Source organism: Mus pahari, chromosome 23 (genome assembly GCF_900095145.1).
Source record: "Mus pahari chromosome 23, PAHARI_EIJ_v1.1, whole genome shotgun sequence".
In the NCBI taxonomy this organism is placed as follows: domain Eukaryota; kingdom Metazoa; phylum Chordata; class Mammalia; order Rodentia; family Muridae; genus Mus; species Mus pahari.
In genome coordinates, this window is record NC_034612.1 from 216,185 (window position 1) to 228,851 (window position 12,667).

Genomic DNA, 12,667 nt, shown 5'->3' on the forward strand with positions numbered 1-12,667 from the left:
CCTTTCCCAGTCCATGTTTTTCAATAACAAAAGTATGGAAATCTTTGGAAACCCCGAAGACACATTTGGATCTGCTCAGCTCCACTGGGATCACCAGAAAAGAAAGAAATTACCTCTCATGAATGGGAGCCAGTGCAAGACTCTGTGCTGTTCCAAAGACAGCCACCAGATGGCGATATGGCCTTGGCATGAAAGAGCCTGGGCAGAAGTTTGGTACCTGGCTCAGAGAAAATAAAACAGGCAAAAGTAACACACGTCTTGAACCTCTAAAGTCAGAGATCAGGATGAAGGTTGGCTCGGGAGGTGATTCCCGGGGTCGTAGAGGCAGAAGCTTGGTCCATGGAAGGGAAAAAACAGTGGAATGTTTCAAGATGCAGGAGGCTGGGTAATGCTGGTCCCCGGAGAGCCCCGTCCAGGGCAATTACACCTCAGAAGTGCTTTATGGCTTTAATAATATGGTGGTGGAAAATGGGGGGTGGCTGCTGCTCAGCGCATGTTTTATTCATGTCAGGAAAGACTGACTGATGTCTACAATTAGCATCAGAGACCACAGTGTAGCAGGGCCACTGCACAGTTACCACAAGAGCCCAAGCTGCCAGGCAGGTCCCAAGAAAGCAATGCTGGTGGCAAGGCTCCTTCAGGAAGAGGACTTGGTCTTGGAGGCAACCAGGGGTCCCTCTCGCTAGACAGCTAGAGCATCACATAACGCGAAGGTGGAACTGAGGGTGAAAATCTACTTGTTGGGCTGGAGAGATGGCTCGGCGTTTAAGAGCACCGACCGCTCTTCCGGAGGTCATGAGTTCAAATCCCAGCAACCACATGGCGGCTCACAACCACCCTTAATGAGATCTGACGCCCTCTTCTGGTGTCTGAAGATAGCTACAGTGTAACTTACGTATACTAAATAAATAAATCTTCCATAAGTGAGGACAGACCCCGGGAAAGCAATGAATTACAGAAACAGTGGAGAGGAACATGCGAGCTCATCAGGTACAATGAGGCAGAACGCTTGAGGTAAAAGTTGCCGAAAGGCAGACGCTCCTCAGAGCCTTGATCACCTCTTGTGTGTGTAGAGCCCCGTTGCTGTAGTCCACTTGGGAGGCACATCGGACTAGGGAACTTTTTCACAGTTGGAGCACTGTGGGGTCTTCCAAACTTGACGCACATCATCCCGGAGTGAAGATGAGTGTTGTTTGTGGTTCACTTCACGCAGTGGCAGCTGCTGGAGGGGTACTGAGAAAGCTCATGCCTCCATCTCCAAGAGAGCAGGCTTCTGCTACAGCAGGGGCTGCTTCATGCAGACTGCAGTTCCTTGCAGGGGTCTCTCGCCTCTTCTGCTGCCCACTGGATCCAAGATAAGGTCGGTCCCCTCCCAGTGACATCGTGTCCCCGTCCTCTTCCCAGAAGCTGGTGCCTAGGGGCTGGTGGTTGGTTGGAGGCCAGCTGAGGGCAGACAGGTCAGTGGCAGCTGAGACACATATGGCATGGGCAGCTAGGGAGTCTGGTGGGCCAGTTCTGTTTCCATATTTCTCCTGGTGTGCCTTTCGCCCTGGGTCTCCCCAGGTTGTGCTGTGTCCTCATTCAAAGAACCTCACTGGACCCAGATTCTCAGAGAGATGCCCAAATAGCAGAAGGTATCACGGAATCCTGATGGTCTTGGGTAAGCCCATCATCCTCAAAGGTAACACTCCATTCCAAAAAGGAATGTCCAACTTTAAGGCCAATGCCACACGAATGAGGTACCTGCACCAAAAAAGCACCCTTTTGGACCTGGAATGAGCTTGAAGCCATTCCTTCCCTTTCTCAGGGTTTGAGGCATTGTGTTCCTGGCTGTCAATTCAGTACATTCAGTACGCATCGACATGAACTCCTTAGACACATGGATGGTCTTAGCCAGAGGACACCCTTCACCTGCCGTCCACCCCTCATGGCGAGTTCTGTGGCCCTGGCAGTCCTGTGGCATTTGAACAGGGCCCTATGAGCAACCTCCAATTCCACCCCAGTCAGGGCTCTAGCAGAAAGACGTAAAAACAAAGTCAAAAAAAAAAAAAAAAAAAAAAAAAAAAAAAAAAAAAAACAGCTGTCAGGTGTCATTGGCAGGCCTTGAACATGCTACATATGCTCTCATAGAAATCCACTTTCTCTGCCTTTGCTGGGGTTAAAGGTATATGTGATCACACCTGGGCAACAAAGTATATTCTTTTCTCCTTCTTCTTCTTCTTCTTCTTCTTCTTCTTCTTCTTCTTCTTCTTCTTCTTCTTCTTCTTCTTCTTCTTCTTCTTCTTCTTCTTNCTTCTTCTTCTTCTTCTTCTTCTTCTTCTTCTTCTTCTTCTTCTTCTTCTTCTTCTTCTTCTTCTTCTTCTTCTTCTTCTTCTTCTTTTTTGGTTTTTCGAGACAGGGTTTCTCTGTTCTCTGTATAGCTCTAGCTAGATGTCCTGGAACTCACTTTGTAGACCAGGCTGGTCTCTAACTCAGAAATCCGTCTGCTCCTGCCTCCCGAGTGCTGGGATTAAAGGCGTGTGCCACCATGCCCAGCCGCTTCTTTTTTTTTTTTTTAAGCTTTATTTATGGGCTGGTGAGATGGCTCAGTGAGTAAGAGCACCCGACTACTCTTCTGAAGGTCCAGAGTTCAAATCCCAGCAACCACATGGTGGCTCACAACCATCCATAATGAGGTCTGATGCCCTCATGTAATAAATAAATAAACCGTTAAAAAAAAAAGATTTATTTATTATATGTAAGTATACTGTAGTTGTCTTCAGATACTTTTTCTTCTCTCTCCTGCCCCGCTTGCTCTGTCCCAAAGATTTATTTATTTATTTATTTATTTATTTATGTATTATATGTAAGTACACTGTAGCTGTCTTCAGACACCCCAGAAGGGGGGCATCAGATCTCATTATAAGTGGTTGTAAGCTACCTGGGAATTGAACTCAGGACCTCTGGTAGAGCAGTCGGTGCTCTTAACCACTGAGCCGTTTCTCTGGCCCACAAAGTATAGACTTGATGCCCAGGTTTTGGATTCACTCTGATGGATGCAGATGAAGAAGGCAGATGATTCTCTGTGAGTCAGAGGCCAGCCTGGTTTATATATCGAGTTCCAGGACAGCCTGGTCTACATAGAGAGGCCCAGTCTAGTCCAGGCTACCCTGGGAGGAGGTAGGAGTCGGAAAGACCAGTCCACCTCATGGCTTTCTGGGGATGCAGGGGAACGTTCCCCTCTGCCACCCGCTCACTCCAGAGCATCCGTGAGCTCACAGTGCCCTTCATTCTGAGGCTTGGGTAGCCACTTGGTTGTAGCGCACAGACAGTCATCAACAGAGCTGCTGTGACTCTTTTCAAAAGACCTCCAACATCTGACAGGAGGGGGCAGAGAGGATCACTGACCTTCCCCCCCCCTTTTTTTTTTTTTTTTTTTTTTTTTTTTTGAGACAGGGTTTCTCTGTATAGCCCTGGCTGTCCTGGAACTCACTCTGTAGACCAGGGTGGCCTCGAACTCAGAAATCTGCCTGCCTCTGCCTCCCGAGTGCTGGGATCAAAGGCGTGTGCCACCACGCCCGGCCTGACCTTCACTTTTAATGCGGTTCCTCTTGCACCTCCTGGTCAGCTGTAATTCTGCCTTAGTTGAACACAGCCTTGTGTTAGGGACAACGGAGGTAGCAGAGCTGGGGAGCGACAGGAGAATCTTATCTATGGGGCTCTAAGTTGTCTTTGGGGTTCTCATTCGTGCTGTCTTGAGATTTTTCTGGCAATGCCGCTTTATAGGGTCACCCCTGTTCTGTAAGTTAGTCCCAAGCTGGACTCCGGTGGACTACTACTGTGGTTTGTCACTGGTGTTCTGTCGCCCTGCCCTGTCACTCAGCGAGGTGACCTGACCCAAGCAAGACTCAGGGAGAGGTACACTAAATCGGATGTGCAGCTGGGGTCCTGAGCTTCATCTGTATGAGCAAAGGTGGAAGGAGATTGTTGGCCAACTCCTATCTCTCAGGCATTCTAAGTTTCCATTTGCTGGACAAAGGGTTAACCTGATTTTGTGCCGTGCTACAGACAGTGGGGATCGAAACCAACCCCATGTGGTAACATGTTCCTATGAGCCGCAAGCCCCATGCATGCACAGAAAGCGGGAACTCCAAAGGTGGGTTCCATACAGAAAACCTGACAGACTCTGGTAACATGGGCTGCTGTGTCCAGGATGGTTAGGGTCACGTGTTACCCAGGGCCGACCTGTAAGGTCAGTGGAGTTCCATGCAGATAGGGAGGGGGTTGTTGCAGAAGTGCCACACAAGCACAGCTCCTAGGGAGGCAGAGGGAGGCCAGCAGCAAGGACCGATGCCAGCCACACGCTGCCTCAGGATGTCCTTGAGGTACTTTGAAGCCCAGAGCCCCATACCCCAGGGAGGGATGCAGGCACAGTGAGGTACTTGCCTCAGAGTCAAACAAAACACTGGACCACATTTCATCCAAATCAAGGTTGTATTTATCTCTCTGTGTCAACTGACACGAAGACAGACTGTTTAAAATAACCAGAGTCCACTGCGGAAACCAGGCTGGAAGGAACGGAACAGAGTAGTAGACGGGGTGCAGAGTGTTGATTCAGCATAAATGTGCTGGTCGAGTACCAAAAAGGACAAGCTGACAACACACCACACACACACAACACACAGGAAAGCTGGAGAGGGCAGGGATGCAAAACCAAAACCAAAGGAGGGAGGAAGGGATGGGAGGCTTAGTGACCGGGAGGGCAACGCCCAGATGCTGGGTGTTGGGAGGAAAAAAACGCATCTTCTGGTAACCAACCTTTAGACTCCTGTATGTCTAAGATTCTGTTTGGCCTGCACAAATTCTGAGAACACTGCAGTAAGACTAGCACATGGGTGCAGGTTGGTCCTTGTGACTAGAGCCAGCCAGTCCTGAAGCCCACTGTGGGTCTAAGCAAACATCTACAAGTGTGGCTCTCTGGGAGGCCCAACCACCTTGGTAGGAAGCTCAGAGACGGCTCCCCCTGAATATCCCGTTCTGCCTCCCAGGTTTGCATAGTTGAAGGATAGTTGTTGCAGTTAAACTGTTGAGTGTGTTCACAACTGACAGCCGGGTGGGTTTTTGTGACCACGTACACAAATAACCAGAGGGATTTCTAGAAACTTGTTATAGACTGTCCAGGTTAAGAATTTAATAAGTTTTATAATTATATCAACAGAGTATTTACATTTTTTCCTAAAAAAAAAAAAAACCAAAAAACCAAAACCAAGGAAATCCTCTTACAACTATGCATAATAGAATAAGGCAGAAAACCCAAAGTTTTGTACATTATTATTAATTACTATTTTAATATATATCTGTAACGTCGGTTCCAAGTACCAAGGGAAGGCCAGAGCCGGGCCTGAGTTCGGAGCCTCACAGTGCGCTGGACAGAAAGACCGTTTCTTTCCATAAATAAGACAAACCCTGGGGCTCAAATGGGATCTGAGAAGTTAAACTGCAAATCCCAACTAAAAATTCTTTTTTTTTTTTTTTTTTTGGTTCTTTAAAATGTTAAGAGCACAAAATTAAGAAAAATACAAAACCATTAAAAATGCTTTTGTCACTTGTGAGGGGGGAAAAGATACAAAGCTAAATTTTTCCCAGTGACCTAATCGCAAGCTCGGAAAATGAAGTCACCCCCAGAAAAGCGAAAAGTCCTCGACTATGTAGGCTGCAACGTGGAGCTGGTGGCGCTGCTCCGGGACTCAGGGGAACTGTGCTCAGGTCCCAAGAATTTAAGTGAGCCAGCTCGCTAAGCCGGGACTACCGAGCCTCCACCTCGGGAGGGTTGCACGCGGGCGAGTAGTCCCGTGCCTCGCCAGGCCCCAGCGCCAAGGGCGTCGTCCTGGGATGCGCGGGCGGCGTGGGGACCCCGCCCGCAGTCACCAGTGGAGGAGGCGCACCGAGCGCCGCGGCGGCCGGCGGGGTGCGTGCCAGGAGCGCACCGTGCAGCGCCCCAGGAGCCAGGCGCGGGTAGTGCATGGCCGGCAGCAGCGCGGCGGCGGCGTCTGAGTCGGGCGCGCGCGCGCGCTCCAACTCCTCCCGGCGCACCTCCCGCAGGCGCTCCGGGCTGTAGTCGTGAGGCTCACGGTCCCGGTAGGCGCGCTCCGAGAGCTCGAAGGGAGAGGGTCCCGCAGCGGGCGGCGGGGCTGGGAAGGAGCGACGCGGTAGTTCCAGGCCTCGGTAGGTGTCGCGCGGTGGATCCCACACGAAGCCTGACGTGCCCAGGCCCAGATGTGTAGCTGTGGAGTGCACGCTGACGCCCGTGAGGTCCGGTGTCTCGTCTTCCCTGCGTTCCTCCTTGACCTTCACATCGCCCTGGGGCCGATCAGGGGTCTGCTTCCCGGAATCCCGACCCAGTAGGCCTGCCAGGCGTAGGCAGTCGCCAAGGGCTGCCTTGCAGTAGGGCGATGGAGGTCGCGCAGCCAGTTTGGCGCCATCCTCCTTGCTGGGTGAGTGGCTCTCCTTGACCCGAGTCTCAGCCTCACGCTCGGTAAGGACCCCAGGGCGGCTCAGCTCACCGGAGCCCCGCTGTAGGAGGCTGCTGATGGGGTGTCCCACTGGTGCTACAGGTGAGCCGTGGCTCTGCAGGCGCGTTTTCTCTAGGAGGTCCCTGGGGACAACAGGATAGAGCCATTACCTTCAGCTGCTACAGCTGCTAGAAAGCTGTTTGTCAAGTTTCTATGACCTCAAGTTTCCCCGCTGTGTGGAGCTTCTCTGGATCCTGGCCTTGTCAGGTGTTAGAACTACCCCAGCTGAGAGTACACAGTAGACAACAGGAAACTCTTAACATCTTTCCCTGGTTATTGGCTCGGCTCTTTATACAGCTCTGGGTGGGTGGCTGCAGCCGGACAAACTTAGGGGAGTTCTCCCACATGGGGTGCGGGTGGAGGAGAGCAAGGCAGCATAACTGCCCCAACCCTGGAATACTCTGCTCAAGACTAAGCATTCTCGGGCACCGAGTGTTTGCAGCTGGTTTGTGTTGCTCTAACCACGGATGGATAGCTGCTGCCTTAAATTCCCTCAGCAACAGCTTAAAGTTGCAGGCCTGTAATCCAGCCCTGAGAGGCTGAGATGGGACTCACAGGTTCAAGACCCACTGTAAAGTTCAAGGCTAGCCTGGGCAACTTGCCCTGGGGCCCTTGAGGGTCTGGTGGCAGGGATCTACTGCCGCCACTGGGCCAGGAGAGGAACCCACCCTTTTGTGGTAGGGTGCCCAGCTGTGGAAACTCTTCTCTCACATCTGCTCACAGCAAGGGGGAGTCTGTCACAGGGTGGGGGTGGGGGGCAGGACCCTCAGAGAGCACCCTAAGGAGGGTTGTGCCTGCTGCAGCAACTGCATGGGTCAGACCAGCTTTTGTCTCCGGTGGACCTTCACCCCACATGTCCTCAGTGCTTACAGTGGGCTGTAGCACGTGTGTTGGCCTGAGGCCACCCTAGCTGGATACTGGTGACCTCCACCTCATACACTGACCCACACATCTGCTTTACACCCAGCAAGCTCCTCCCAACCAATGTCTGCTATTGGGAGAAGCAGTCCATGGGGGTAGCCCTTATGCAAGTAGGGCTCCCAGAACAGACCAGTCACCTCAGTGAGACAGAGCCCGCCTGCCACTGGGTGTGGTGGCAAATACCTCTAGTCCCAGCACTACAGAGGCCAAGGCAGAAGGATCTCTGAGTTCCAGGCTCACCTGGTCTATACAGCAAGTTCCAGGATAGCCAGGGTTACGGTCTCCCTGTCTAAGAAAGAATTCAGTCATTCCCATAAACAGTCCTGTCCTCTGTGCAGGAGAAGAGACATGTGACACCTACAGGGGCACTGCCTAGGGTTTACTGGACTGGAGGGCATCGCTGTCTCAGGCAACTCCTAGGAATGCCAACCAAGCAGGCTTTGGACCCTGGCCTGCCTGCTAAACCCACATATTATATTGATTTTAGTAGTCTATACCTTGTTCAAATACGACTGAAGTACACCCCCACGTCTTGTATTTGGGACATCTGCGGAGGAAGGAACCCTCAAGCACGAGGTCCGCCCTTCCACCTGGAGTACCCCCCCCACCCCTGTCTACTAATATTTAAGCCAGGGAACTCTTTACTTTTGTGGTCCTAGGAACTGATGCCACAGCCAAGCAAGTACATTCACTGGGCTATACCCAATCCAAGGAGGATTTGAAGTCCTGCACCCCCTTCTTCTCACCCCTTCTTCATCTCCCTATCTGACACCTATCTCCCCCAGAGAGTGGCTGCTCACCTGGCTTACTACCTGAAACCTCCAGAGGGCTTTGTCCTTAGCAGTGTAAACCCGGTTCTGAGGTTTTATTGGTGTGCCCTGTAAATTCGGTTTGAACTCTTCTTGGTCTAGCCTCCATTCCTCCCTCTCACTAACTATAGACCTCTACAGCAGAGGCCTTTGCCGTTCCCCACACCAGTGCATGCAGTGCCCACACACTAAGGTAAGGTCTGGGCTCAGCTTACAGCATCCTCAACTGATAACTCGGAGGTTCTCCAGCTCCCTGCCTTTGGCTTTGGCTGCCAGGTCACTGTAATGAACAGGGAATCCCTGGTCCAGCCCCCTTGTCACTTTCTCGTTGTAGCTGACCAGAAAAGAGCTCCCTGCTTACCTTGCCTAAAATGGATCCAAGACTTCCATTCCTGCACACTTTTGACTTGCCTTAAAATAAATCTGAAGATATTAGTAAGCCTGTTGACTGACTGGATCCAGCACAAATTAGATAATACTTTTGGCTTTCAAAGTCTCACAGACTCAGAACACTTTGTAAGACAGAAGGGAAACCGTTTTATATGCCTCTTTACACCTACTTCTGCCTTGACCTTTATTTCTCCATTTTTGAGTATTAGGTGTTACCAGCTTACTACCTGCCCCGCCCCCACCCCCACCCCTGCAGATGGTTTCTCTGTAGCCATGGCTGTCCTGGAACTCACTATAGACCAGGCTAGCCCCCTTCAAACTCTGGCCTCTGCCTCCTGCGGGCTGAGATTGTGCCCTTTTCTGTTGCTGTTCCTTTGTTTCGAGACAGGTCTTCTCTGTGTGTAGCCCTGGATGTCCTGGAACGGGCTTTGAAGACCAGGCTAGACTAGGTCTCACAGAGATCTGTCTCCCCAGGACCAGAGGTGGGTGGGGATTAAAGATGTGTTCCACCAAACCCAACCCATTAAATTCCCTAGACTCCCTCAGATGCTAATCTGACTGACCCCTGTCACAGGAATGAACTGAAACACAGATCTTGCTTCTTTGACACCAAAGGTCCAATGAAGACCTGGGGCCTCTTCCCTCCAGAGGGGCCCTGTTAATCCTGCTCCGGACAAAAAGAGAGTTCTGCTGCATAGGTGGCTGATGGTTTTAGGTGTGCCACCATAGAATGTTGATGGTAAACAGGAACTGTCGGTCCCCTCTCCCCCATCCTCAAACTGGGCTGGCAACATTCCTTCCGAGACTGAGGTCACTCTCCACCTAGAGACAAATATTAGCTTTTTTTTTTTTTTTTTTAAAGTACCTTTACTCTCTTTCCTTTTCTTGTCTATTCTGCAACTCAGCAGAGAGAACTCACTCTTACCTCTGTCTCTGCCTGTGTAGGCCATAGGTTCCACCCCCTCCTGTACCCATCCATACTGACTAAAGTGTCTTTCTAAGGTAAAGGCTGTAATGAGCCCTGTTCGACCCTGGGTGATGGTGGATCCCACAGGGATTTGTGCCCTGGTTAGGGTTAGTTAGGACTGAGCTCACCTTGCACAGAAGTGTGGTTTGTTGCCATCTTAGCTGGTGAATGGAAGCAACCATGTGACCTTGCCACCATCTTGGTGAATGTAACCCGGGTGGTACCAACAAAAACCCAGCAGCATCCATAAAACTCCTTGGTCCCGCCTGGCCCTCTGGAGATCACTCAGCCCCTTGGTCCTGCCTGGCCCTCTGGAGATCACTCAGCCCCTTTATGATAAACTAGAGGAACTGATGAGCCAGCCTGCCTCCATCTCAGGCTTGAAAGCCATCTTATAATAAAGCAAACTAGATGTACTACTGTTGATGATTAAATCTCTGTTTCTCAGAGTGGGCTATGCCCCACCTGTAACCTTAACTACCAACAGTTCTCTACAGCCAACCCATTCCAAGAAACAACAACCATGGCTTTGTTTTAGGAGGTTGCTGTAACCGTCTTGCAACCCTACCTTTGTCAAAAGGTTATCATGACCACCTGTTGTCGTGATCACACTATGTTTTGCTTCTGTCATTCTGCCGATCTTGCCTCGTCCCCCATGTGGAAACCCCCTTCCCCTGACCCCTATAATGTTCAATGCTGACCTTAAGGGAAGGCAGCCTGTGCATACAAATGAAAAGAGCTTGCTTTAATTAATTTGTCCATGATGATTTTTTTTTATCACATCTTTGGGATTAACAGTAACACAGTGGCATCAGAAGTTCAAATATTAATTCAAATATTAACATTTTTAGTTTTGACAGTGTGGTGGTTTGGCTAAGAATGATCCCCCCCCCCATAGGCTCATATGGGTGTGGCTTTGTTAGAGAAGTGCCATTGGGGTAGGCGTCGAGGTATAAAAAGCCCATGCCAGGCTCAGTCTGTGACTTTCTCAGTCTTTCAATCTGTCTGTCTGTCTGAGCTACTTCTCTAGCACCATGCTTGCTGCCATGCTCCCTGCCTTGATAATGGACTGACTCTCTGAAATTGTAAATAAGTTCCCAGTTAAATGCTTGCTTTTGTATGAGTTGCTATGGTCACGGTGTCTCTTCACAGCAACAAAGCAGTGACTACGACAGAAGCTGGTACCAGGAGTAGGGTATTGCTGTGACAGGCCTGTCATGCTGCTTATTCAAAGAACGGACTTTAGAAGAGTGTTTGAATGTTTTAAATGGGGTTTACTGGACATTCGTAGTAGGAACAGACATGGTGCTAAGGGTGGTATGAATCGTGTTGGCCCAGCTCAAGAAACTCCAGAGGACAAGTATTAGTCAGTGGCCTAGAGACCATTTGACAAAGGATGTGGCTGCGTTTTGCCCTTGTCTTGAAAATATGATGAGCTGAAGAGTTTTTAATTAGTGGCACTAGCAGAGATTTCAGGACAGCCTAATACTGCTGTGTAAGGGGTTATTAGTGATGGCTCTTATGCAGGCCTATAATGACGAGGAACAAACTGGACAAAGAGATAAAACGTTTTAAGAAAAGCCTGATCCTAAATAGAATAAAGGGAGGTGACCTCACAGAAAGACACCACCCAGGTAAGCTCCCACCTGTGAAAAGGAATCTAAGGGACGCTTAAAGCAGCAAAGGAAACCATCAAGGAGGCGGCCGGGTACCAGCCGCATCAGAGGAACCTGGCCGCTTCAGCCATGTGGTTCTGGTTTGGAGACAAAGGGGTTGTGGAATCTCACTCCACAGCTGAGGGAAGCTGCTAAGGCCAGGTAAGTGTCAGGGGTGTCCCTGCATGGAACTGTGAAGGTGAAGCTTAGGTTGCGCTGGAGATGCCAGCTGTGGGATGCCTGCCAAGGAGAGCTGCACACTGCCTGTGGAGCCAGACTAAGAGAAAGATAGTGTGTTGCAATCTGGGGTTCTGAAGATCGACTTGACATCAGACATGGAGATACAGAATTGGGAATTTGCCCTGTGGGTTTTGGTCCTCAGCAGGATCCTCCCTCCTTCCTTTTGGGATGATGATATGTATTCTGTGTCATTGTGTGTGATCTGCAATTTGACTTTTGGTTTTGATTTTACAGGGTGTGGTAGTTAGATTGCCTTTTGAGACTTTGGACTTTGAGGCAGTCCCGAGATTGAAAGTCTATGGAGACTTGTGAAGGTGAACTGAATGCATTTTTTTTTTCCATTATGATATGGCTATAAGCCTATGGGGGCAAGGGAGTATACTATGGTAGTTTGGGTAAGAACTCAGAGGCTCATAGGTGGGGCCTTGTTGGATGAAACGTGTCACCAGGAGGGGTGAGCTCCAAGGTTTCAAAACCTAGTCCCGTGTGCCAACCTCCCGCCACCTCCTTTGCAGCTCAGGAGCTAGCCTTGAGCTGCTGTTCTCACGCCATGGTTAGTGCCAGGTTGATAATGGGCTGACCCTCTGAAAGTGTAAGCTAGCCGACAATGAAAAGCTTTTTTTCAATAAGACTTCCCATGGTCACGGTGTCTCTTCACAGCAATGGAACGGTACTAAGACATAGTCTTTGCACGGCACACTTACTGCATCCCAAGAAGGACCTAAGTTATCCCAGTCACATTCCTCCAACACTGGCACAGTAACAAAGGGAGCCAACATTCGAGGCCTGTGGAGACTCAGAGCTAAACCTGGGTAAGGCACAGATCCCAACAGAGACCCATGGGAAAAGTTGCTCTCAGTGTGGAGCGTCTATGGCAGGCAGGCACCGCTGGGTCTCAATGCCATATCTCCAGGTCTGGATTACTCTGAGATAGAATGTTCCTTCTCCCCTCTAATACTCTTTTGTTCTACATGTATCTGCTTTTGTTTCTGCTTGACCTAAGGATATGTTTACTAAAGATCTTTATATTAAATTTACCTTTCATAAAGTGGACTATGAAAAAAATTCCAACCAACAGATTCAAAATTTGAATTCATTACAATATATCTTGGGCCAGGCATGGTGGCACACGCC

The 12,667-nt window shown here is 50.0% G+C and overlaps 1 protein-coding gene across 8 annotated transcripts in view; it reads right to left on the bottom strand.

The window, feature by feature from the left end:
* Nucleotides 1–4,454: 4,454 nt before the first annotated feature.
* Nucleotides 4,455–12,667, bottom strand: part of Fbrsl1 (fibrosin like 1) — an 84,369-nt gene continuing 76,156 nt past the window's right edge. For 6 of the 8 annotated variants that reach the window (XM_029533493.1, XM_029533489.1, XM_029533494.1 and 3 more), the window contains one exon: nucleotides 4,467–6,634. In XM_029533493.1, coding sequence (XP_029389353.1) covers nucleotides 5,785–6,634 — 850 coding nt within the window. In that variant the 3' untranslated portion in view covers nucleotides 4,467–5,784. Of the gene's footprint in view, nucleotides 6,635–12,667 lie in introns of all 8 variants that reach the window. The other 2 variants (XM_021186670.2, XM_021186671.2) reach the window with 1 other exon arrangement.